Source organism: Perognathus longimembris, chromosome 12 (genome assembly GCF_023159225.1).
Source record: "Perognathus longimembris pacificus isolate PPM17 chromosome 12, ASM2315922v1, whole genome shotgun sequence".
NCBI classification, from domain to species: domain Eukaryota; kingdom Metazoa; phylum Chordata; class Mammalia; order Rodentia; family Heteromyidae; genus Perognathus; species Perognathus longimembris.
This window is the reverse complement of record NC_063172.1, coordinates 483,657-509,442: the sequence shown is the minus strand read 5'-3', so window position 1 is coordinate 509,442 and position 25,786 is coordinate 483,657. Positions and strand designations below refer to the sequence as shown.

Sequence of the window (25,786 nt, the reverse complement as noted above, 5' to 3'; positions counted from 1 at the left end):
CACCCCATCCAAGACAGCAGAAGCCGTAGGGAGAAAGGCATCTATTGAAGAACCCTGAGCACACCCGCGCCTGTCCCAGCCCAGGACGCCCGGCAGCAGGGCAACAGCCTAGGTGAAGAGGCGGATGGTACCGTCCGCTCCCGAGGAGAAGACCCATGGCTGTGTGGGGTGGAAGGTGACATCCAGGACGCCCAGGTCTCGAGTCAGTGTGTGCCCCTTGAGCACCTTGACCGGCACCAGCAACGGATTCTGCAGCAGATCGCTGTGGAAGACAGGAGGCTTAGGGCACCGTGGATTGTGGAACGGTCCACAGAGAGGGCCAGCCAGGGCTCAGCACTCACTTGTACACCATGCCATGGCAGACAATGACGCTGCCGTCATCTGAGCCAGAGGCAAAGAGGGGGTACCGAGGGTGGAAGGCCACAGCCCGCAGTGCCTTCTTGTGGTGCCTAAGGGAGGACTGGATTCAGAGTGCGCTCAGGGTTGGAGAGAGGGCCCGCTGGCCACCCCCCAACACCCTAACCCCAACCTCACCTTAGCACTTTATACGGCTTTGTGGAGAGATCCAGGTCGAACCATACCAGCTTGCTGTCATAGCTGCCACAGATGATGTTGTCACCTGTGCCAGGGGCAGGTGGGCGTCCTCACCTGACCTGCAGGACACCCTCCCTCCCCCCTCCCCCACACGGTGACGCACCACCCCCTCACCTGCCGGGTGCACAGCCAGGCTGGACACCCACTTGCAGTTGGGCATCAGCTTCTTGGTGAGCTCCTGGCGCAGCAGGTGGTAAATGCGGACGCTGCGCTGAGAGGCCACCAGCAGGAAGGGCCGGGTGGGGTGGAAAGCCACACGCTGTACCTGGCCATGGCTGCGGCGGAAGGGGCTCTGGCTGCGCCGCCGGCTCAGCTGGTGGATCAGCACCTGGGTATGGCCTGGGCTGGCTAGCACCACAGCCAAGTAGTCTCCTCGCCCATGCCAGGTTACCTGTGTCACTGGCTACAGAACAGGGCCGGCTGACGGGCTGGGCTGGGCTGCGCTGCGTGCACACTGCCCCCCCCCACTCCCTCCCTCCCCTTTACCTTGCTGTGGCAAATGCGAAGGCGCAGGCCCCACTGCGACTCTTCCTCTGAGGCCTCCTGCCAGCAGGCAGCCTGCAGGGCTGGCTCCTCGGGCGGGGTGAAGGCACCCAGCAGCTGGTCTGTGCTGCTCTGCAGCAGCCGGTCCCCCAGGGCGGGGTTTATCAGCAGCACCGCCTCGTCCCTGTGGGCCACAGCCAGAGGCGGCCCTAAGCACAGTGCCCACCCAACCAGCCGCCTGACGTGGGGTGGGCTGGCACACTCACATAGCTGCAGCCACCAAGCAAATGGTGGGGTTGGGGTTCCAAGCAACACTCCTCACCACGCCCCCCACGGGCAGCACCCTCATGCAGCGGGCGGTGGCCACCTCCCAGAGCCGCAGCGACCCATCGTCTGATCCTGGATAGGGCAAAGACGGCCTCAGCACCTGCTCCTCCCACCCAGCTCCAGCTCAGGACGGCCCCCAGCCCAGGCCCACCTGAAATCAGCCACTGGCCCCCTGGGGAGACACTGAGGCAGCGGACAAGGTCGCTGTGCCCCCTGTAGACCTGCAGAGGAGGAGCAGTGAGACACAGACCTTGGAGTGTTTTGGCCCCCCTTGGCCCCCACTCACCAGTGCTTGGCACACAGGGAAAGGCTGCAGGTCCCTGGGCCTTGGCAGTTTGGGGATGAGGTCCTCCGGATCCACATTGACCTAGGGCAGGCAGCTCTGTCACTCCCCAGTTCCCTCGCCCAGTCCCCACCCCCACGCCCAGCAAGCTGCAGCTACATACCCTCATCTTCCGCTGCCGTGGGCATAGGTACAAATCCAGGCAGCGCTCAAACCGCTCTTGGATGAAGCGGCCATACGCAGGCACAGCCCGCAGGCTCGGGAATTTCTGCGGCAGGAAGTTGAGCTTGCGCTCACCAGGTTCTTGCTGTGCCCAGGCCAAGCGCTGGGGAAGAGAAGCAACCGGTGAGCCAGGGAGTGGGGAACATGACCACGGCCCAGACGGACTGGTACCGGGCCTACCTCCTCTTCGCTGGGCAGGTACTCGGGAGGTGGGTTGTAGGACTCTGCATGGCCAGGCAAGGCCAGCTTGGGTGCAGGCACGTGCATCTTGTGGCGCCCCAGCACAGCATTGGGGTCCTCCTGGGCCCACAGGTCATAGAAGGTGGGGGCGGGGTCTCGGGGCCTGCGAGGCTGGATCCAACCCATCTTGATGGCGTGCACCATGCGAGACACCTGCGCACACAGCTGAGGTCAGCAAGACGCCTGCACACACAGCCGGGGGGGCACGGGGGGGCGGGGACTGCAGACCACCTTCTCCTTTTCCACCAGGGATGGGATGAAGCTTCGCTTGTCAGCGGGGCGGTTGGTCACTGGGTGGATCATGAGGTCCCCACTGAAGAAGTCCACAGCTGGCTGAGGAGACAAGCATTGAGCTGAGACCCCACTCACGCCTCAAACCCCAGGGCCACCATCCCCAAGCTACCTTGTGCAGGTTCCTACCTCATATGGGTCGAAGTCCGCATCCCCAAACTGGCCCCTCTGCAGACGCTGCACCAGGGCCACCTGCTCATCAGTTAACCTTAGGTCATGCCCCGTCATCCGGTCCTGCACAGTGCGCCTGTGCGAGGGAGGGATGGCCAGTCAGAGCCACGCCTTGCCCTGGGACCCAGGGGCCCTTGCTGCAAGAGTCAACTCACCAGAAGTCTGGATCATCCATCTTGTCCAGGAACTGGTCCAGTTCATCTCGGGTCCGGAGGGGCTTGTAGATGCGCTTACCATCCAGGTCATAGCCCACATGTGGGAAGTCATCATACCAGGCCAGGGGGACGTTGCCCACTGTGTTCCGGATGTCCTGCGGCAGGGCCACCATGTCAGCACCTGTCCCCACCAAGCCCGCCCACCTGAAAGCCACCCAAGGGGCCCATGAGAGAGGGTGAAGGACCAGCCTCAAGGGCCTAGGGGTCACTTGACATGTGCCCTTACTCTGGCCCTAGGGTCTGACGTGGCAAGCCAACCAGCACCATCCCCCCCCCCCAGCCTCCACCCCAGGCCCTCGGAGGCGCCGGAGCTTTACCTTCACATTTTCCACTGAAGTGATGCCAACCCTGGCCTCCCCCCTTGTTGGATTCCTTGGCTAGGGCTCTGGGCAGCCACAGACATAGATGACCTCATCGCTCATGGGCTCCCTCCCCTGGCAGGGACCTTAGAAGTGGGCAACTACAAAAGCAGGGACCCAAGAAGACCCCATCCCACCTCTTCGGGGGGATGCATCTGCATTCGGCCCCACAGGTGGCAGAGGTTCCCCTCGGGGCCCCGACTGGTCTTCTCCCTCCCTGAGCAGTAGGCAAAGCAGCCACATTCCGGGACACACATTCCTGGTTTCAGCCCCTGCCAGCCACCACCCTCACTCCTCCCAGCCCAGGGACGGCTGCCCAGGCAGCCGCTTCCTGCAACAGTAGCCACAGGAGGGGGCAGGCAGGACTTGGCACAGCTGAGTCCTGCAGCCCCTCTGCGGCGGAGCTGGACAGGACCCCTGCACCTGCCCATCTCAGACCCTCCAGCGGCCCTTGTCTTTCCTTCTCTCCAGGGAAGGTGATTCCAGCGTCCTCCCTTTAGCCACCCCTAAATTTTATCCAGGTGTGTCCTCGTCTTGAGGAAGTCCAGGGAGCGAGAGAAACGGGGGGGGGGGGGGGAGTCTTCCTGAAGCAGGGGAGCAGAAGGGAGCTGGGATAGAGGGAGAAGGTCTTGGAAGACCATGGTTGCTGCCTAACCTGGAGGGGGGCGGGGAGGGGGGCAGGTGCAGGACAGAAACGCTGTGCCACCCCCACACACACACACACAAATCTACAGGCTGTGGCCAAGACCCAAGCGCTCCAGGAAGAACAGACAGGGTGCGGCTAAGCACCAGCTAGCAGGGGCACGACAGTGTCCAGCTGAAGGGGGAAAGCCTTCAGGCAGATTTGCTCCAGCCTCCTCCACCCTGGGGAGGTGGAGGGGCCGGCGCCTTGCTCTGGGGACTCCCATTTGCCCCGCATCCCCAAGCCAGAGGATGCTCTGGACCCCTGGGCACAGCCAGGGGAAGGCGCCGGCCCTGCTGGAGGAGCACGCGGGGGCCGGGCGGGGAGGCGGCGGCGGCCGCCGAGCCACGGGGGAGGGGCCGCCGCTATAAAGGCGCTGCTCGCGTCCCGCTCCAGCCTGGACGCACATGTGCTGCGCGGCGCCCGGCAGCCGCCACCGCGGGGCGCAGCCGAGACCCGCGCCTGCCCCGGCCTGGTGGCCGGTGACCGCGGGGGGCGGCATGAGCGGCGCCCGGCGGAGCTGACGCCGCGCCCCGGCCCCGGCCCCGGCCCATGTCCTTCGCCATGCTGCGCTCGGCGCCGCCGGGCCGCTACCTGTACCCCGAGGTGAGCCCACTGTCGGAGGACGAGGACCGCGGCAGCGAGAGCTCAGGGTCCGACGAGAAGCCCTGCCGGGTGCACGCGGCGCGCTGCGGCCTCCAGGGCGCCCGGCGGCGGGCGGGCGGCCGCCGGGCCGGGGCAGCCGCGGGGCCCGGGCCCGGGGGGAGGGCGGGCCGCGAGCCCCGGCAGCGGCACACCGCGAACGCGCGCGAGCGGGACCGCACCAACAGCGTGAACACGGCCTTCACGGCTCTGCGCACGCTCATCCCCACGGAGCCCGCCGACAGAAAGCTCTCCAAGATCGAGACGCTGCGCCTGGCTTCCAGCTACATCTCGCACCTGGGCAACGTGCTGCTGGTGGGCGAGGCCTGCGGCGACGGGCAACCGTGCCACTCGGGACCCGCCTTCTTCCACGCCGCGCGCCCCGGCAGCCCCCCGCCGCCGCCCCTGCCGCCGCTGGCCCGCGACAGCAGCGAGAACGCCCAGCCCAAACAGATCTGCACCTTCTGCCTCAGCAACCAGAGAAAGTTGGTGAGCGGGGCTGGGCACTCCCGGGGCCCCCGGCTATCCTCTCAGCCCCTTCTTCCCAGGCAGAGGGCCAACCCTCCCCAGCTAGGCGCAGGCGGCCACCTGCCACCCAGGCTGGGCCGCGGGCTGGAGCACTGGCTTGCTCTTGGGAGGCAGGGCTGTGCCTTCTTTTGGACATATGGGATCAAGAAGTAGGGCTGGGCTTAAGAGGAGGCCGCTCAGGAGCTGGGGTCTGGGGGAGGGCAGGGCGGCTTCGAGCTGGCCCAGGCTGATGGGCGACAGCAAGGCAGCTCCAATACTCACTTTCTGGAAACAAAGTGAGTTCAGGAAGTAACACACGTGGCGCAAGCCACCCACCTGCTCCCGAGCAAAGGGGCCTAAGGGTGGCAGTGAGGCAGTCCCCAAAGATCCCACGTGCCTCCTCCACACCAAGGCTGTGGGCACCTGCTCCGCCTCCCCTGGCCTGCCTGTGGCTGGCAGGAGATGTGCAGCCTTCGGGAGAAGGCTGGGCTGCGGGAGTCCCTGGCCAGTCATGATTTACAGCTTGGGCAGTGCTTGGTGGCACCGGAAAAGCCGGGTGAACGGGGAGAAAATACAACGGCTTTTCCCAATCCCCATTTCCTCTCCAGACAGCATGCACAAACTCCTGGGGCCTGAACATCTGGGAAATTTAATTTTACAGTTTTGGCTGTATGGCAGTGTACTCCCCTCCCCAAAGTGCTTGGGGGGAGCTAGGAGCTTGAGAAGGGGTGCCCTGGAAGCCGCCACCTGAGACAGTGCCCAGCAGGAAGCCAGGGAGGCTGGGCCATGGCGGGGCTGCTGGGCCTCTGCCTAGGCCCTGATACCCTTCCTTATGTTCTGCAGAGCAAAGACCGAGACAGAAAGACCGCGATTCGAAGCTAGGAGGATGCCCCACTGCAACAAGAGGTGGACTCCCCCAGGGGTCCAGAGAGCCCACCTCAGACCTGACCTGGGCACAGGACCCCCAAGCGCATGTTGGCCAGCCCCATACTGGCTGCGAACGGGGCCAATGGACAGATGGACAGATGGGTGGGGACTTGACTCTGAGTAGCCCAGCACTTGTCCAGACCCACTGGAACTTTCCATGCTGGCTCTCTACCTGGGCCAACTGCTGGCCTCTTGCATCTCTCGATATGATAATATAAAGTCTGGAAGTTTTGTAATAATTAAAAATGAAACAATATCTTCCAAATGCAGAGGAAGACTGTCCTCCGGAAGGATCTACTCCCAGCCGAGCCTGCACTCTCACCTCTGGAACCCCAGCTGTCCCTACCAAGGGCATCCAGCTCTCAGAGAATGCGTCTCCCTTCCAGGGGTAGAGGGAGGCAGGCCTAAATACCCAAGGTCTCCTGCTGGGGACCTGTAGGGTGGAGAGGCACAATGTGGTGGGATCAAAGGAAGGCAAGGAAGAAAGAGGAAGCTGAGCATTCTCATCCCTGAGGCACCTGGACAGTGAGTAGGACACAGGGGCCTGCACTGTGCCAGGCCTAGGCCCCCCGTGTGCTGGTTCTAAGCGAACACAGTAGGTTAGTCAGGTAGCAGTGCTGCCCAGCAGGGTCGGTTACCAAACTGGAACTGAGGCTGGGGCTGAGGACAGGACCCAGGTGGCGGTGGGACCTGCTGCCTGCCTCTACAACCTGTAGAGGCCACATCTCGCCCTATCCCAACAGCACAATGGAAAGACTCCTGGCCATCTACTTCTCTGTCCCACCCAAATCCCTTGAACACCTCACTGGCCCCTAAGGAGGCCGGTTTAGGACCCCAACCAGGTGCTGTGCACAGCTGGCCAGCCATTAAAATCCTGCAGGTGACAATTAGTTTGGTGCTGGAGCTCTGTGGGCACACTACAGAAGAAAGGCCAGGCACTCTGTGCGGATCACCTCCCCCACTGACCCAGGCAGCCAGGAGCCTGACTTCCGGTTGGGTGGTGACTGGGGAATGGCTGGGAACACCAGGTGGTGCGTGGCTGGCAAGGCCCAGGCCCCTCCCCAGACCCCTCAGCCCTCCTAGCCTTCAGCACCAGCACTGACATGGCCCCTACCCCATGGGGAGACCAGGTGCTGAGAAATATGTGGGCATCCTCACGCGGCAGGGACAAAGCTGCCCCTCCTCCGCACGGATGGGCTCCAGGGGACCACAATGCAGGAAGCAGTGGTGTAATTGTGGAGGAAATTCTCAAAGCCAGAGCCATTAAGGCTGGGGGGGGGGGGGGCGGTGGTAGGAGGAGGGAGGGCTGTGTCCAATCTGATAGAAATATAACAGGATAAAAAGTCACAGCGGCAGGTTTCGTTCAGAGAGAAACCCAACCCCAAATTTCCTCCCCTTAATCCTGCAGGAGACCACAGCTGGCGGGGGTGGGGGGGCACATCCAGTTGCTAGAGGCCCCTGCTGCCCAGGAAGCCTGGACCTGGGGCTATGACTAGAGCTGAGGAAGCGCCCTGCCCCTCTGCATTCTCTGTGCAGCACCTCATCCAGGCAGCAAGGTTTCTTTGACATATGTGAAGCAGGGCCTGGGGGGCAGGAGGTAATCTGGCAAGGGGCAAGGAGGGGCCCACCCTGGGCAAGGAGGCAGCGGGCCCCCAACCCGTCCTCGAGCCAGCTCCCTCCACTGGCCAGCTAGTGTCCTTCAGTGAAGAGCACCCGGGGCCTCCTGCCACTCAGGCCTCGCCTGTCCAGGACGGGGCCCCTAGCAGGGGTGAAAGCCTCCCACACAAACCTGAGGAGGGGCAGCAAGCAGTGGACACCCACCTCAGCGGTCAGAATGGCCCCACCAGGGTCAGGATGAACCAGAGGAACAAGTCATGTGGAAAGAGACCCCACCCTCTCAGCACACACAAGCTGCCAGCCATGGGAGACATCATGAAGCTAAACAGGAGCCAGAGTGATGGGGTCTTGCCAGCACTAGTGGGCAGCACCTGGTCTAGGGCCCAGTGCAAGGGAGGGCCAGCTGAGAGGAAGGGGTCGAGTGTGAGAGGACAGGGAAGCCCAGGAGCAGTGGCTGGAGGCTGAGCAAGAGGCTAGAGTCCGCCGAACAAGAGCTGGAGGTTGTGGTGTCAAACAGAGCCAAACAAAAGGAGACAGGGACAGAAATGGAGGCTGCGGGGCTAGAAGGCTCCCCAGGGGCCCAGATGCTCAGGGTACGGCACGCGCCCGGCCAAGGCTTCAACTGCAGGGCCTGACTCTGAAGAGGCTGCAGCTTGGCCAGCTTCAGACCTGGGCAGGCAGCCCAGCCGCTCCCCAAGCTGCACCGGTAGCAGGGCTGAGGGCCTGGCCCGACAGCCAGCAGGGGGAGGGGAGGGGCGGGAGGAACACTCAGTTACCCTCCACTGCTCCAGATTCAAACCAGAAACCAGACCGGGGGTGGCGTGGGCCGCCCCAGCCTGTGGCCCCACACAAGTCAACGCAGCTAGCCGATGGCTAAAGGGGTGGCAGGTGCTACCTGCCCACTATGGCCCCTGGCTTCCTTCCCAGAGCCCTGCCTCACCTTCCATCATGCTGAGGAGCTGTGAGACAGAGACCCACGGTTCCCTCTGCATGTGCCCCACAGAGACAGCTAGGAAGGAAGGCCTCCCTCCTCCTCCTCCTCCTCCTCCTCCTCCTCCTCCTCCTCCTCCTCCTCCTCCGGCCTGTACCCTGGGCCAGCAGCCACCCCTGTGAGCTGAGCTGGGCTGGAAACACTCGGCTCAGCCTCAGCTGTCAGCTCCCTGTCCCCAGGCTGGGGAACCAGCGGCTGGCGGCACCACATGATTCATCACCACCAGGCTGCCTGCGCCCCAGGCTAGCCACCCCCACCCTGTTCAGCACCTGCAGGCTGCCAGGAAACACATGTGACCCCTTTGGGTCAGGCCTAACACTGAGACCCCAGACCAGGTTGACTGAGGGCAGACAGACCCAAGTACTTCTCTGGGGGGGCCACCCAGCCCCAAAGACAAGCATGTGGATGAGGCCGGGCACCCCCTCCCCTTTGCACCGGACACGGCAGCGGCTGATGTGTCGGCTGGGACTTTTCCGCTCTCGATGAGCCCCCTCCCCTCCCCCTCCCCAAAGTGGCTGCAGCTGTCAGGACCACAGATTGGAACTGCAGGTACGGTGCTGGCCCGCTGCCCACCTCCCTCCCGTGTCTGTCTGCGAGAGAGGAAGCCGGCCCACCTCTGGAATCCTTCACTCTCTCCTCGTTCCGCCTCTCCCACCTGTCCCCCGGGAGCGTGGGGTCAGCTGCCTCGCTCCGTCTCTCTTCCCTGGCCCCTCTCCGATTACAATGCGGGTAGTGTTCAGTGCTGCTCAGCTCCCCCGGCACCAAACGCCCTCCTGTCTCCGAGCTCGTGGCCTTCCTGTGCTGCTGCCTCCCCCTTCTGGGGTGTCTTATCTCTGTCAAAGTGCTCAGGCCCAGCAGCTGCCGTGGGCTCACCTGAAGTAGATGTGGTGTAGCAAGGCAGAGGCCTTTTGTGACAGACAGGAAAGCAGTGTCTTCCAGCCCAAGAGACCTGGCAGGGATTAGGGGCCAGGGAGGCGCTATTTCCCACCTTCTTATCGGGCTACCCCAGTTTCCACCCAGACACCCTCACTTCTCCGTCCCTCCTGCCACCAGCTGGTCTGTCCTTGAGGGACTGGCTGAGCCCACTCCTAAGCCATCAGGTGCATAGGGGCCCCTTGACTAGGCTGCGGCCAGTACCATCACAGATAAGGGACAGTGAGCCACTCCCCGCAGAGTCTCCAGTGCAGGTAGAGGGGCCCCCTTATCCAGGAGGCTGCCCGGGACCAGTGTGTCTAGCCCTCTCCTGGGAGTGGATGCTTCTGCAGGGTGTCCCTACTTCCAGCATCTTGTAAGCAGGGAATGACAGAAGCTCCCACAAATGTCTAGGGCATGACTCAGTTGGCCCGAGTACACGCGCTGAGGGCACAGGGCCTGTTCTGAGGCCCACTATTCAGAAATAGCTGCTATTTCAAGTTGGGAGGGGCCCACAGCTCTCTGTGCGCTCAGGCCCCTTACTAGTTCCCAGCTCCAGACACCTCCAAAACCCCCCTCTAGAGGACTTTTCCCGCTCTGAGCACCGTCCACATACCTGGAGCCCGCAACTGTGGCTCCTATCCCCAGGAAGTCAGCCCTGTCTCCCCAGGGCCAGCCTTATGAAGGACCATCTTGAACACCCAGCACTCCTCACTCTAAATGCCACCCCTGCCTCACCCCACAGGCCCAAACCAGGCATGGCCTGTACCACCCAACTGCAAGAGAGAGGACACAGATGTGAAAAGGCCCGCCTCCCCTGCCAGCCACACCCATGATGCTGTAAAGAGCCAGTACCCTGTGAGGGGCAGCTGGCTTCCTCCATATACCCCAACCACCCTCCTCTCTGTCAACTAAGACACCAGACAGAGTGGCTCAGGGGAACCACCACAGGCGGGGATGGTGCTTGGGGGAGAGCCTCCCTGGCCGAGAGGTACACACGGTGGTCGCAAACACACGTGTCCACCCATGCCCTGCCTGGCAGGCCTGGCCAGGGCCCACCAGCACAGCAGGATGAGAGCAGTCCAGAAGGGCTGGTCTGTGTCTCAAGAGCAGCCCCGTTCTGAGGCAGGCACGCAGGCTGGCCTCTGGTGGATGGTTGCCAGGGCAGCCTGCAGGCCCTGGTGCCTTCAACAAACAGACCAGGGAGGGCTCTGCACGCTCCTGCTGGAAACCTGAGCCCAGGGCTCCCCTGCCAGCAACACAGACAAGCAAGTACCGAGCGAGCGAGTGAGTGCACGGGCGGGAGGAGGCTGGGACGCAGGCGGGAGGGGGTGGCCCCAGAGGAGCAGAAGGCCGCCAGCACTGGAGGCAGCTGCCGGTTCAGTAGCTGGGAGAAGCCATTAACGGCGTTTGGCGAGAGAGCAGAGGGGATAGCAGGTTCTGGATGCAAACGGGCTGGGCTGTGTCCCTGCGGGATCTGAGTTACAGCCCAGGCAGGGCAAGAGTTGCTGGGGAGCCAGCCAAGGCCGCAACCCATCCCCCTGACCTGGCCCAGCCAGAGGTCTCACGGGAGATGGTCACAGACCCCATGCTCAGCAACAGGGGCAAGTCCTCTCAAGTTCTCCCCTGAGTCCCTCACGCTGGCCATACTTCTGAGTCAGAGGCAGGGGTCTGCTGGTCAAGCAAGGGGCAGGGCAGGCGGTAGGCCTCAGTTTCTCCCAGTTGCGTGACACAGAAGAGGACAGACATCAGCCACTTACCCGCCCCTCTACCCCAGCCCACTTCCCCCTCCCGGGGGTCCCAAAGGCTGGATGAGATCACGTCTATGAAGCCCGGGTGCTGTGGGGAGGGGTGAGGTAGCTGTGTGGAGGCGGGACAGCCGCAGAACAGCAGCTCCTCCAGGGCCTTTCCCTTCACAGCAGCCAGCAACTCACTGGGGGAGAGGGGGGGCCGCTCCACCCCCACCCCGCTCAGCCCACACAAGGCTGCCTGGCTAAGACCTGAAGGAAGTGAATGAGAATGCCAAGTGAATACAATCAGGAACTAGTGCTCAATCAAGAGATTCTCAGGTTAAGAAAGCCAGTGTCCCCAGGGCATCAAGGGATCCCCAAAGCAGAGCTTGGCAGCCCTCAGTGGAGGGCCCAAAGTCTCCCAGCCCTCCCTACCAGACCCGGGAAAGCAAGCAGGGAAGAAGTGGGAAGGGTGGCCAGCAGCCACCCCCAACAGCTGATGGCCAGACTGGCCTCCCAAACACAGCCTTGCTTCCATCCCTCTCAGGTACAGCTAAGGTCCCTGCTCCCAGGCCACAGACCCCACCCACAGAGCTCTCTAGAGGTCTAGCGATTGGCACAGCCCACCTGGCCAGTTCTGGACCTTCTACCTGGCCAAGAAAACCCTGGGATTCTGGCATCAATGGCTACTACCAAGGACATGGACAGAAGGGGCCATCCTACTGGCCATCTCAGCCAGGGTGGACTCCACAGCAGCTAATAGCCCTCAAAGTGCCAAACTAGGGCACAGCCACAGAGTGGGCACCACCACCCCCCCGCCCCGGCCTCTTCATCAGAACTGCAGCAGGCAGTCCCAGGTGGACGGGCTCTCCTCCCTTAACCTGTCCTCTCCATCATAGCCACTCTGCTCTGAGGATGGGGAGGCCCCCCACACAGACTCCCCTGAAGGGATGCATCTATCCAGGCTGGCCTGCCCTGCCTCCTGAAAGCTGAGCTCTGCCGCCCCCTCGAGCCACTGGCCGGCTGTGCTGGCACAAGTTCAGGCAGAGGGGCATCTCAGCTCTGGGGCTGTCACTCAGTCTGACACATGCAATAGTCATCACAGGAGGGAGGAAGCAGCCCCCACACTCCCTGTTTCCTCGCAGCACAGTAGGGGCTGCCTAAATCTCTCCTTGGGCACGGGACAGGAGAGCTGGGGCACACCTCCCTGTGGGCAAGCAGAATCAGGCAGGCCCTGCCTAAGGCTCCAACCAGCTCGGCAATGCCCATCCCCCAGCCCCGCGCTACATTTACAATCATCATCGATTTCTCAAAATACCAAATATAAAAAAGTAGCCGACAGGATGTGGCTGCCGACAGCCAGAGCCCCTGGGGGGGGAGGGGAGACAGGCAGGGAGCAGCGCTGTGCAGCCCCCCTCGCCACTGCGCCCGCTGCTCCGGCCAGGAAACCAATTTATTTTGTTTTGTCTCTGTTCTCTGAACGCGCAGCAGAGACTGGATCGGGCTGGCGGCCAAAGCTCCTGCAGACACTGCCAAGAGAGCTCGAAGGTGGGGAGGAAGCCCAGCGGGGAGGGGGTGCCTGTCTTCCCCAGCCTTCTCATCAGACCCCGACAAGCAGGCAAAAGACGATCCCTGTAGAAGCCGCACAAGGTCCCCACAGCCTGGAGAGGCTCGCAGTGGCCACCGCCCTGCCATGGGGCAGGGCGTCACCAAGGAGGGGGACTGCTACCCGCCATACTGCCCATGTGTTCAGGGCTTCCAGCCCCTCCCGGCTTTAGTCTCCTAAGCACAGCCCACCAGAGTCTCTCCCTGCCTCCACTCTCTGGAGGACCCAACTAACCCCAGCCCCACACACCTTCTTCTTCACATCACAGATTCCTTGAAACAATCAAGGGTCCTGTCCCTTCTAAGTGCTCCTGGAACTCGATCACAAGGTGAGCCAAGCCATGCGAGCCACTACCTGGGGGACACCAGAGAAAGGAACGGGCAAAGGCAGCTAAGAGATACCCACTCCTGCCTGAGGCAGATGAGGCTGCAGCCCACACCCATGCCTGTGGCCCTTCCACATATCAGAAGCCTGGGTGTGCTCACAGCCCGTGAGCCCAGCACCCCAACAGGGACCGGAGGAGCATTATACCCCAAGAAGCCTATAAGGCCACAGACACCTGTCCATAGAACAAAGCAAGAGGCTGCAGAGCCACATCCTCCCACCCGACATCATAGATGACAGACATGTGCTGCTACAGTCATGTGTCTCAGACCCCAAAATCACTCTTCCAGATGGGGCAGGCCTGAGCCAGGACGCCCACTCAGTCCAGTGGGCCAGCGGCTTCACAAGGCCCTGGCTCTCTCGACCCAAGACAGCACAGCATGACTACAGGACACTCCAAAACATCCCAGGGCAGCCCCGACCATAGGCTAAGCACCTACCCGGGGCAGCTTAAGGACCACCTGGCCCCAGCCAGGAGGACCTCCCACCCTGCATGGCAGAAAATGGAGCCCGTGCCTCACCTCCTCATCAGAGCTGTCTTCTAGGTATTCATCCGCCTTCGGTGAGGTCACCACCTCTGTCCTCTGGCAAGGGCTGCCAGCCTGCAGACAAAGAAAAATGAGTTAACTCGGGGGCACATGACATCCTGGGACATCAGGCTGACCTAACACATAGCCCAGCCCTCAGTCCTGGTGGACTGCTTGAGGAGATCTGCTTCCCCAACACTTAGGCCCCAAACCCACATAAGACTCATCCCGTGACTGAGCAGCTCCTCTCCAGCCCCAGGCTTCAGCCTAACCCAGAGACCAGCCCTGCGCAAACCCCTGAAGGGCCTCAGCTATTGTACCCAGCACCATAGGCCCTGCCTTGGGCTTCTCCCTCATGGGCTGGTACAGCCTCTGCCCTCTGGCGGCCAGGGGAGAGGCCAATACCTGGTACCAGACTGGAAAGAAGAGCATCCAGAGCAGTTTGTGATCAAGTCCTGTTGAAGTTCAAGACTCCTACTGTCATTGCCTCCACACTGCTAACTCCAATACCAGTGGCAGCGCCCCTGGTCTAAGGCCCTATGACTGGACCTACTAGCCCAGATCCAGCAGGAGGCAGAGCTAGGGCCTGGGACAAGGGCAAGGGGTGAGTGAAAGAACAACACAGGGGGCAGCACTACTACTGGGGCAAGTCCCAGGGAGGCCCTGTCATAGGGGCCATAGCCAGCATACCCTTTAGAGTAAAATTTTTCCCCAGGCAGCCTTTAGTCACAAAGAATCCCCTTCAGCCTGCTGGACAAGTGCCTACTGATATGCCATGAACCCACAGAATTCATAGGAGTTCTCCCCTCTGCCCAGCATGGCTACCACCCTACTCCTGGCACCCTCCCTACCACTTTTAGCCATGACCCTAGGCCAACCCTGTCCACTGGGTCAGAGTGGGCGCCACCAAGGACTTACACACCAACCTGGAAAACAGATTCTCCCTGACTGGGGAGGCGGATGCTCTGACCAGATCGGATTTACTGGTGCAACCAGGGCTGATGGGAAAAACAGGCCCACCTCTCACCCCTGGGGGCAATAAAGTGCTTGGAGCAGGAACCCCAGTGCGCGGGCGCCCCCGCCTGAAGCCCTACTCCCTCCTGCCCAGGCAGGAGCCAAAGGCCCACTCTTCCTCTCGCCTGTTTTTTCCTTCAATATAAAGAGGGATAGGAGACTAAGTTTTTCTCCAGGCCAGAAACAAGGTAGGATTCAGTTTCCACATCTTCCCATCCCTAGCTCCCCCGCTGCTTGTTGAAAGTGGGTCAGCACAGCCTGGCAGGGGGTACACAATGGGTGAGTCTGGAGTTCCTGCCCTGGCCAGGGAACGTTCCCCCACCCCCCTTTTACCCCCAGACACCAGCTTAGGACAGCCCCTACACCAGTAGCAGCAACTAGGAAGCATGCTTGCCTCAGCTGGCCAGCGGAATGTCCAGGACAGTGCAGTGTGACACCAAGCCCCAGTTAGTCAGGGCTATGGCTGCACTCAGTCTGACCTTAGACAGTACTCCTAAGTGCCCAGACCTCTTCCTGGGGCCCAGAGGCCCCTGTTTTCACCAGGCACTGTGCCCATAAGTTATCCAGTACACACAGGTCATGCGCAGAGACCTGCAGAAGATGACAAGCCTGATGGGCACTGGTGATGCACACCTATAAGGTTAACCGGTCAAGAGGCTGAGATCTAAGGATCCCAGATTGAAGCTAGCCCAGGTAGAAAAATCCCTGAGACTCTTACCTCCAATTAACAAGAAAAAAGCCAGAAGTAGAGGTGTGACTCAAGTGGCAGAATGCTAGCTTTGAGCTAAAAAGCTAAGCAAGAGCATAAGGCTCTGAGTTCAAGCACTGGCACAGAGAAAAAAAACAAATATGAAAATAAAAAGAGGACAGGGGCTTGTCATTCTGTACACTCCCACAGTTCCAGTGCTGGGCAGAGCTGAGCTATCAGGATAGCAGTGTAGACTAGACACCGGGGGGTCAGACACTGGTAGATCCTTAACAAGGAGACAGGGTTCCCTAGCAGGGTTTCCTCTCCACAGGCAGAGTTTGGAGTTTCCCTTATAAATGTGCTTTCCACCACCCCAGATTCCAAACTGCAACATCATAACGGTTCTCAACTGATATAGGCAGTGTCCACCAGAGGGCAGTACTGACACCAAACTCAGGGTCCAGCTGTCTGTGGGGAGGTGTCTCTGTGCTTAGACAGGGAGTAGCTGGCATATCTAGCAACACTCAGCATTTTTTTTTGTTTTGTTTTTGTTTGAGACCAGGTCCAGACACAGCAGGCCTGGAGGAGGCATCCACAAGGTCTTGCTAGGTAGCCCAATCTGATCCTAAGCAATCTTCCTGCCTCTACCTCCACAGTATTGAGATTCCAAGCCTATGCCACCATGCCTAGCTCACCCATTCAAAGAAAGTTTAGAGGCAAATGCTCTCCAGTTAGGTACTAAATGCTACTTTTTAAACTAGACACTAATAACAAGTCCACTAAAACACAGGCAATGGATGCAGGTGCATGACCTGATCAAAGAAAACTGCTTTCTCCTCTGGGACCAGATCCTCAGCAGCAGGGACAAGTGTGCTTCTTGCTCTCTGGTGCAGAAAGGAGATAGGGTCTGCCCAAATAGATGTAGCCAGTAAACAACAGCTGTAAGTGCCACTGAAAACTGTCACCTCTGTCCTGAAGCCAACCCTGAAGAGGCCACATGCAAAGCCTGATCGAGGTCCCTCAGCCAGCCTGAAGGGAGCATTAAAGAGATGTGCAGTTATGTGGTTGACGGCTCAGCTGAGGGGGCTCAGGTTTCAGGCCAGCAACCCACCCAGGCGCTTCTAGAAGTGGAACAGAGACAGCCTTAAACCATATCAGGTTGAAAAATGATTTCTTTTTAAAGCCCAGAACCCCAAGAGGTAGCATGGTATGCACATCATGGATGGAGATAGGGGCCTACAGGAAGACAAGGCAGATGGAACTATGCCCAGTGTCAAGGAAGGGCAGGGAAGACTGGGCTACTTACTAGGTTTCAGACAGCAGGCCTGAAGGAGGCACCCATAATGTGCTGATAAAGAACCAGAGATGAAGGAGAAGCAGGTGTCTATGTAAGAACCCCAGAAGGTGTGCTGCTTATGCCTGGATCTGCATGGACACTAAGCCTTAGGAGAAATAACATATCCCTAGCCAGAATGTACTGCAAGGACCAGAGTAGGGAATCCCCCAGTCTGGAATGGCATCCAAATAAACAAACTTGTAGCAGCAACAGAACTTCCCCTTACCCAACATCAGCACCACCTGACCATCCCCAGTACCATGCCCAACACAGCACACTCTGCACCAAGGAGACTAGAGGAACCTAAACCCATAACACAGGCCCTGACAGGCACAGTCACAGACTCCCAGAGCACTGCCCACGTCAGCCACGGAGAGCAAGACACAGAGGGACAGACCCTAAGAGGCCCTGCATGTGGCCATCCAACAGGAAAGAGTGATAACTAAAAAAACCCAGGTAACAGGTGGTCAGCAGGGAATAAACTGGCCAGAGACAACACAAGATGAAAAATAGGCCCTTGTTTCTCAGGGAAAAAGAAATGCACTCAAGGATTCCCAGGAGGGACCTACACATGAGTGGCCCTCTCACCAACACCAGGTCAGTAGTTGCCCTACAACTCTGCCTCCCTGTCCCGAATGGGGGTTCTGTGTGGCCCAAGGTCCCCCAATCATACCAAGCCCGAGGTAAGCCTAGGGCTGGCCCAGAGCTAATACTGCATGGCACAAAGTTCTAAGAGGTCAAGACAGTACTTGCATGTTAGGGAATGTAACAACAGACGTTTTAAAACATGGCTGTGAGAAAATCACTGATGGTTCACTCCTGAAATCCTAGAACTTAGGAGGCTCAGGTCTTAGGATCACGATTCAAAATCAGCCCAGGCAGAAATGTCTGAGACCTTTATCTCCAAAAAGCTGTAAGTGGAGTTAGAAGTATAGCTCAAGTGGTAGAGAGCCATCCTTAAATGAAAAAAACCCAAGCAATTCAAAATGGATCAAAGACCTCAATGTAAGGCCAGATACCGTGAAAATATTACAGGAAGGAGAGGAAACACTAGGGCTCCTAGATACAGGGCAAAACTTCCTAAAGATCCAGAATCACACAAATCAAAGACACAGAATCAAATTGAAGAGCTTCTATACAGCAAAGGACATAGCTAATGAGATACATAGAAAGCCCACAGATTAGAAGATTTTCACCAGTTCTGCACCAGATCTCCTATGTCATACCTCATATATCTAAAACATACTTGGAGCTCAAAAAATGAATCCTCCCCAGAAGAAACCCTCAAAAGCTTAACAACATGGGCCAGGCACTGGTGGCTCACGCCTATAATCCTAACTATTCAGGAGGCTAAGATATGAGGATCATGGTTCCCTGGGCAGGGAAGTCAGTGAAACTTTTGTTTTTGTTTTGCCAGTCCTGAGGCTTGAGTCAGGGCCTGGGCACTGTCCCTGACTTCTTTTTGCTCAAGGTTAGCACTCTACCACTTGAGCCACAGTTCCACTTCTGGCTTTTTCTCTTTTTGTAGTACTGAGGAATCGAACCCAGGACTTCACGCATGCTAGGCAAGCACTCTACACTAAACCACATTCCCAGCCTCTGTGTTAAGCTCTTTATTTCCAATTAATCACTGAAAACTCCTGAACTGGCACTGTGGCTCAAGTAGTAGAGTGCTAGCCTTGAGCAAAAAGGAGCTCAGGGATTGCCCAAGGCCAGAGTTTGAGCCCCAGGACCAGCAAAATAAATAAATAACATTTTACGAAATGAACTCCAAGAAAAGGAAATGAGATTTTGTTTTGTTGTTGCTGTTTCAGTTATATTTTCCTTTTATCTTGTTAGTTTGTCTTTGGGAGGGAAGGAGGGACACAGAAGAGGTGGAACAAAGGGTGAACAAATACAACAGTAGTGCTAACTAGACACTATGCGGAAAATGAACTATACATCTTGTGAATGGGAACAGGAGGGAAAAACTGGGAGAGAGTGAGGGAAGGGAAGACATAGTTCAAAAAGAAATGTACTCGTGCCAAGAGCCAGTAGCTCACGCCTGTAATCCTACTCAGGAGGCTGAGATCGGAGGATCGTGGTTCAAAGCCAGCCTGGGCAGGAAAGTCTGTGAGACTCATATCCAGTTAACCACCAGAAAACTAAAGTGGTGCTGTGGTTCAAGTAGTAGAGCACTAGCCTTGAGCTGAAGAGTTCAGGGGCAGTGCCCAGGCCCAGAGTTCAAGCCCCACAACTGATAAAAGAAAAAAGAAGAAGAAGAAAAAGAAATGTACTTATTACCTGACTAGTATAACTATAACCCCTCTGTATATCACCTCTACAATAATAATAAATTTAAAAAAAAAACAAGCAAGAGTTGAGAAGCATTGAGTTTAAGCTGCAGTATCAGCACCAATAACAAAGCCATGGCTATGAATCTTTTCGTCCCTCTCATCTTGAGTGAAGGTTTGCCTGCCTTACCACCCTCAAGAGACAGTCATGCAAAACCGGCCCCTCATACAAAGAAGGAAGGCCACACAGCTTTACCCAGTGTGCGGGGTCACTCACCCCAGGGTTGTGATGTGACACATGTTGAAAAAGTATGGCTGTTCTCACCTAGAACTTCACACAAACAACAGAACACAGAATAGGAGGACCTAGTGACCATCCTCCCTGAGCAGAGATACCAGAACCCTATGGGACACCCATCCCTACTCACCGAAGAGATACTCGAAGTTAGGGACATGAATGGCCCTGTGTCCTGCCTGAACACTGACCTCTGTGCAATGGCTGACACTGCAGCGCTGGGGGATGGAGGAATAGGTGCTGCCTATCTCAGGGGCTGAGAAGCTGACTGTAGACCAAGAAAGAAGTCAAGATGAGAAAACTACCAGGGGCAAGGGGACACCCATCCAACCCAGGCACTGAGCCTCATAGTGTCTCACATGCCTAGACACTTCCTACCCAAAGTAGGCTCTACCGCTAGCTGGGAGAATCCTTGGGTACCCCTCTGCAGGCCCCTCACAAGTAGCAGCTGCCACATCACATTCCACTTCAGGAACTCATAAAAACACCTCAGAGGCCAGGGATGTGGCTCAGTGGTGGAGTGCTTGCCTAGCATGCATGAAGCCCTCAGTTCAATCCTCAGTATCACATACACAGAAAAAGCTGGAAGTGGTGTTGGGGATCAAGTAGAAGAGGGCTAGCCTTGAGCAAAAGAAGCTCAGGGACAGTGCCCAGGCCCTGAGTTCAAGTCCCAGGACTAGCACAACAAAAAAAAACACCACATCTGTGAAGTCCAGGACTCCCAAGGCCATTACACCACCTTCTAGAAACCCCCAACTCTAGAAACCCCCAGAGCTCTAATGAGACCCCAATGAGGCCCTCTAGCCAGAGATGGAATTAAACTCCAAGCACAGACATAACTCTTCTCTATTAATCAAGGAAACTGGCTTTATACATCATGATTATTGTAGGCTTTTTCTTTCATTCTTCAATATGGCATGCAGGCAGAAATATGAACAAACAGAAACTGGGACTTAGCACAAAGGTATAGGAACAACAATAACAACAACAACAAAAACCTCACCCAAGTTTGTGAGTAGATTATAGAGCACTTGAGAGGTTGAGGCAAGGGTGGGTTGGGTACCATCTGGGGTATCTAGCCACTGCAAAGGAAAATGGTTCTCTAAAGAACATAGTAGCAAGTCAACACAGTGAGTAGGTCACCTTACAGTGAGCAGCACAACATATTCACCTTCTCCAGTAGGTAAGGAAAAGTCTGTCCACTCCCAAAACCACACATAAGACCAGGCACTGGTGGCTCACACCTATAATCCTAACTATTCAGGAGGCTAAGATCTGAGGACTGCGATTCAAAGCCAGCCCAGGCAGAAAAGTCCTCTGAGACTCTTATCTCCAATTATCCACTCAAAAACCAGAAATAGTGCTGTGGCTCAAAGTGGTAAAGTGCTAGCCTTGAGCAAAAAGAGCTCAGGTACAGCACCACGGCAGAGTTTAAGACCCATGACCAACAAAAAACAAAATAAGCAATCACCAAAACCACACATAAATAACAGGGTTGGGAATGTGGCTTAGTAGTAGAGTGCTTGCCTAGTATACATGGAGCCCTGGGTTTGATTCCTCAGTATCACATAAACAGAAAAAGCCAGAAGTGGGGCTGTGGCTCAAGTAGTGCTAGCCTTGAAGAAAAGTAGTTCAGGGACGGTACCCAGGCCTTGAGTTCAAGCCCCGGGACTGGCAAAAATAAATAAATAAATAACAAAACTGCTTAAAGCTTATAGGTAGCGGGCCGCCCACAGCTATAAACCTATTAACAGGCTAGATCTAGGACAGTAAGCAAAAAGGCAGAGGAGGATGTCATGTGCACAGAAGCGCCCCCTCACACACACACATAAGGACATGCCCATGACTCCCCCAATTTTGGAAGCCCATGTTCCACTTCTCATTTCTACCCACTTCTCAGTCCCCACATACCCTGCTGATCCTCATCCAAGTCCTCCTGCCAACAGCCAGGTGAGTGCTTACCCCAACTGTACCCTGATAACATCTCCTAAGGCACCAGGATGCCAGACTCCTCCTAACAGTGAGGTAGTAAAGATTTGTTTTCTTGTGCCAATCCTAGGGTTTGAACTCAGAGCCTGGGCACCTGTCCCTGAGCTGTTTTTGCTCAAGGCTAGCACTCTACTACTTGAGCCACAGCTCCACTTCCAGCTTTTTAGTGGTTAATTAAAGATAAATAAAGAGTCTCATGGATTTTACTGCCTGGTCTGGCTTTGAATTGTAATCCTTAGATCATAATACTTTGAGTAGCTAGGATTACAGATGAAGCACCCAGCAAAGACTTGCTGCTGAATGAAACTAAGGTTTGGAGTAACCTGTTAAAAGTGATAGATAACTGACACAGACAAACAGCAAAGGATTCCTGGTCTAGTAACTCAGACCAAACTCACAAGGATGAGTCCAGTTTTCCTAATAGAAACATGGCTATCTCCTGACCTAAATAAGGACATTTACTACTGGGCAAATTCACCATGGACAAGACCACAGGAAGAAGTAAAGGTGCTGCCGTGATCAGGCAGCAAACTAGGTGTCAGGGGAAAGCCCTAGACAAGGACAAGGCAGTTAGGCTGTTTAATCTATCTCAGAAAAGTAGTCACATTCTGTAGTGGGTGCCAAGAAGACACTGCTCACTTAGAGACTCACAACATAGCCAATTTACAAGCCCACACAGGTAGATGTGGCCATGACAAGGTACTGCAAGACCCTTGGTTTCAATTAAAGAGCTGAGATGGAGAAGCCGTCAGTCCCTGCAATGTGTAGGGAACACAAATTCTAGGAGCTGCTCAATGGAATGGATTCTTGGGTTAAGGACCCAAACTCAGAGGGAACAAGTGTAGAGCAGATGGAGTATGACATGGCAGCCGGCTGTTGTGTGGCAGACCTGAAGGCCTCAACACAATCTGGTAGGCCACAGGCATACACTTCTTCAGGGATAGAAGACACAGCCTGGTGTGGGGCACACACAGGATGTCAGATCAGGTTCATGAGAGGCCAATAATATTCAGGAGGCAGTACTGGCCAACAAGTTGAGACATAAGCAGCTAGCAGAGCAGGTCACAAGGCTAGGCAACAGCCTCAGGGGTGGAGGTTTAACTGGGACTTGTCTTCTATCAACCCCCTTTCTCTGAGCCTGGTAACCCAGAGCCCTGAAAGGCTCCCCAATCTGTAGCTGCTAACAGCATGCCTGGGGCAAAGGCATCCTTCCAGACAGATCGGGGCTACATTTAGAATGGACCCAGTAATGTCCAGTCATAGGAACCTAAGCAGAGAGCCAGAAGGGACAGGGACACACACACACACACACACACACACACACACACACACACACACACTCACAGAGTACTAAGCAGAGTCTGGAACACAAGGGATGCCCAGGGGGAACCCAGGCCCAAGAAAACATATATCTTTCTTCTACCAGACTCAACCGAACACCTCTTGTACCTGAGGTACATGTACATATCACTTCAAAGACATGTAGTAAGAAGGAAACTTTCATTCTAAAATGGGAAACAGGACCAAAAAGATGTACAATAAACTATATATGCTTGTGAACTCAGAGCAAGAACACTAAATTGGAACTTCTTAGAATACTTCATAGAATACTTCTGATCCGATATCTAAGTCTTTTTCAAGGAATGTTTAGCCTCACACCTATAATCCAAGCTACTCAGGAGGCTGAGATCTGAGGATTGTGGTTCAAAGCCAACCTGGACAGGAAAGTACATGAGACTCTTATTCTCAATCATGAAAAAAGCCAAAAGTGGCACTATGGCCAAAGTGGTAGGACAGAGTAGCCTTGAGCAGAAGAGTTCAAGCCCCAGGACTGGCACCAAAAAAGAAAAAGAAAAAAACTTTCAGTAAGGTAGTTACCATAATCCTACAAACCATGGCCAACATAGTTAACATATCGTTTCCTCCTAGGGAGCAGCAATGTTATATAACTTGAGGGTAGGGATGGAAGGGGGAAAACAAAAAAAGAGGTGACAGTGACCAAGAAACACTGTACTCATAACCTCCATCATGGATTTGTAAACCCTTCCTACAACTATAATAATTTTAAAAAATCTGAATTAAAAAAAAATGAACCAAAAGGTAGAAAAAAAGAGCGAGAGTGAGAGAGCGAGAGAGAGAGTGAGAGAGAGAGAGACCTCATCATCAGGGAGAGGCTAGGTCTAGTATATTAGATGTACTGAAGAAACAATGGAGAACACAATATAGCCCTTAGAAAGCCCACAGCCTGGCAGGTATTTCCTTTCGCTGCCACTCTCATCTACCCAACTGTACCTGCTCCCCAGAGGTCTCTTCCATCCCTCTGTGGCTGGCTCCATCTTCCTCTTCACTGTTGTCCTCACTACTGTCGCTGCTGGAATCTTCTAGGCCTGAGAACACACTCTCTTCACTGTCAGAGAGGCCAGAATCACTTCCATCACGATGGCTGGGAGCAGAGTCACACAGGAGGGGGGACTGCAAAGAAACCTGACATTAATAACGGCTACCTGCAGGCTGTCCAGCAGGTACCAGGCTACACAGGGGGCAGGTGGCCAGGCACTCTGTACAGCCAACCTCTAGTTAGAAGCCTCTACCTCCACTGAAACCATCTGCCCAACCTGGGCCTTCCTCATCTTCCTCCTACTCTGACAGCTTGACTGCAATCCTCAGAACATATACCTCAATACCCAGTGTCACATGAGGAAGGGGCTTTTCAAGGACACAACTCCTTTTCAGAGCCCAGTTCCCACTGTATCACCAAAATCAACTCTCCTCACTTGACACACTTCACATCCTACCCTGGCACTCAAGGTTCCCAGAGCTGGAAGGCCAGGATGATGGGGCTAGAGGCCAAAGAGGACCAGTATCACTGGGGCCCATCATTGATAGGTAGGTTGGAAAAGAGTAATGGAAGCAATGTGAACTTTATTTATATCAAGCTAATCCCATTTGCTCTCTTCTTGGAGCAGAAACACAACTTTCTCTATAAGAGTCCAGATGACTGGTTAACATTTCATACCTAATTCTATAAAACATACACGTACGGTAGACACATAAACTCGGGGGGGGGGGGGCGGCGATGCGCACAGGAGCACTGCTGCTAGGGCTTGAACTCAGAACCTGGATACTATTGCCCAAGGATAATACTCTATTACTTAAGCCACAGTCCCACTTCCAGCTTTTTGATGGTTAATTGGAGACCAGAGTCTCAAAAAATTTCCTACCTGGGGACTGGGAATGTAGCTTAATGGTAGAGTGCTTGCCTAGCATGCACAAAGCCCTGGGTGTGATTCCTCAGCACCACATAAACAGAAATCGCCGCAAGTGGCGATGTATCTCAAGTGGTAGAGTGCTGGTCTTAAACAAAAAGAAGCCAGGGACAGTGCTCAGGCCCTGAGTCCAAGCTCCAGGACTGGCAAAAAAAAAAAAAAAAAAAAAAACACAAACCATCCCTCAGCCAAGTTTCCCCTGCCCTGCACTTTCAGGTAGAGCATCTGCCCACTGCTGGTCCATTTTGGTGGAACACCATGGAACATAGGAGGTAGAATGGGCAGGTCACGCTCCCAGGGGAGTGCGGAATTCTTGATGTCACTATTTTTTCTAACAGCTTACAACTCTCATCTAGTTATACATCCTGATTGCCAACTGTTTCACAGAACTCAACTTAGTTTCCGTAAGTGACTCACACTCATCACCTGTATCCAACATTCGATTAGGCATATACGTTGAGACAGCAAGCCAAGGGCCCGGTACTCGGAGCTGCCTCCTAGCTCCAGACCCGCCAGCCTGCAGGAAGCGGCTCACGTACGTTAAAACAAACAAAACCCGCACAGCTTGGAAGACCCGGCCGAGGGGAGTCAGCGGAGAGGCCTGCCTTCTACCGCCCAAGGCGTGCGGCGCCCCACAGCCAAGCCCGACCGCCTAGCTGCGAGGCCGGGGAGAGCCAGGGCGTGAGGCTGCCACCACGAGGCCGCGGGCGCCGGCCCCACCAAGTGACAGCGCGGACGGCGAAGGCGAACACCCAGCCCCTTCCCGGCCGGACACTCGGGGGCCACGTTCACCGGCAGCCGCGAGGGCGGTCCCCTCACATCCTCCCGTCTTCCCCTCCGGAACGGGGCTCGGGCCCGAGAACAGCTCCCCGCCGCAGGCCGGGTCGGCCGAGGGTCCCGCCGGGGCACCCCGGCAGGACCTGCCGCTCGGGGCTCCCCGGGCGGTGCGCAGGCGCGCGCCCGGTGACAGGCGGCCCGGCCTCCCCGGCTCGCCGGCCCCGACGCCCGCCACGTGCGCTCCCGGCCGCCGCGGAACCGCCCTGCCACCCCGCGGTCACCTCCTCCGGTGGCGGCTCACGCTCGGGCTCGGGCTCTGGACGCCTCTTCCTGGGCTGCGCCTCGGAAGCCGAGCGCTCCGCTCCCCGCGGCCCCGCCATGCCGCGCCGCGCCGGCTCCACACCGACCGTCGCTTCCGGCAGCGAGCGCGCCGCGTGC

General features: G+C 56.7%; 2 protein-coding genes across 2 annotated transcripts; one reads left to right on the top strand and one right to left on the bottom strand.

Moving 5' to 3' along the window:
- Nucleotides 1-26: 26 nt before the first annotated feature.
- Bop1 (BOP1 ribosomal biogenesis factor) lies at nt 27-25,779 on the bottom strand. The gene is made up of 16 exons (XM_048359082.1): nt 25,630-25,779; nt 23,598-23,777; nt 13,705-13,785; nt 2,767-2,921; nt 2,570-2,687; nt 2,381-2,482; nt 2,090-2,302; nt 1,851-2,012; nt 1,691-1,771; nt 1,556-1,625; nt 1,344-1,476; nt 1,081-1,261; nt 709-997; nt 535-619; nt 342-449; nt 27-262 (listed from the first exon to the last, which is right to left on the bottom strand). The coding sequence occupies exons 1-16, from the start codon at nt 25,726-25,728 to the stop codon at nt 109-111; spliced, it is 2,211 nt and encodes a 736-aa protein (XP_048215039.1). The 5' UTR covers nt 25,729-25,779; the 3' UTR covers nt 27-108.
- On the top strand, nt 4,088-7,505 carry Scx (scleraxis bHLH transcription factor). Its single transcript, XM_048359091.1, has 2 exons — nt 4,088-4,998; nt 5,860-7,505. Exons 1-2 carry the CDS (start codon nt 4,420-4,422, stop codon nt 5,896-5,898), a joined length of 618 nt encoding a protein of 205 aa, XP_048215048.1. The 5' UTR covers nt 4,088-4,419; the 3' UTR covers nt 5,899-7,505.
- Nucleotides 25,780-25,786: the final 7 nt, after the last annotated feature.

Excerpts from the sequence above, each read along its gene's own strand:
- Scx (XM_048359091.1), top strand. The coding sequence starts at position 4,420 with ATGTCCTTCGCCATGCTGCGCTCGGCGCCGCCGGGCCGCTACCTGTAC. Across the intron at positions 4,999-5,859 it reads TCAGCAACCAGAGAAAGTTG|AGCAAAGACCGAGACAGAAA; the intron begins GTGAGCGGGGCT and ends TATGTTCTGCAG.
- Bop1 (XM_048359082.1), bottom strand. The coding sequence starts at position 25,728 with ATGGCGGGGCCGCGGGGAGCGGAGCGCTCGGCTTCCGAGGCGCAGCCC. Across the intron at positions 1,262-1,343 it reads TGCTTGGTGGCTGCAGCTAT|GGACGAGGCGGTGCTGCTGA; the intron begins GTGAGTGTGCCA and ends TGTGGCCCACAG. Across the intron at positions 620-708 it reads CCTGGCTGTGCACCCGGCAG|GTGACAACATCATCTGTGGC; the intron begins GTGAGGGGGTGG and ends CCCCTGGCACAG.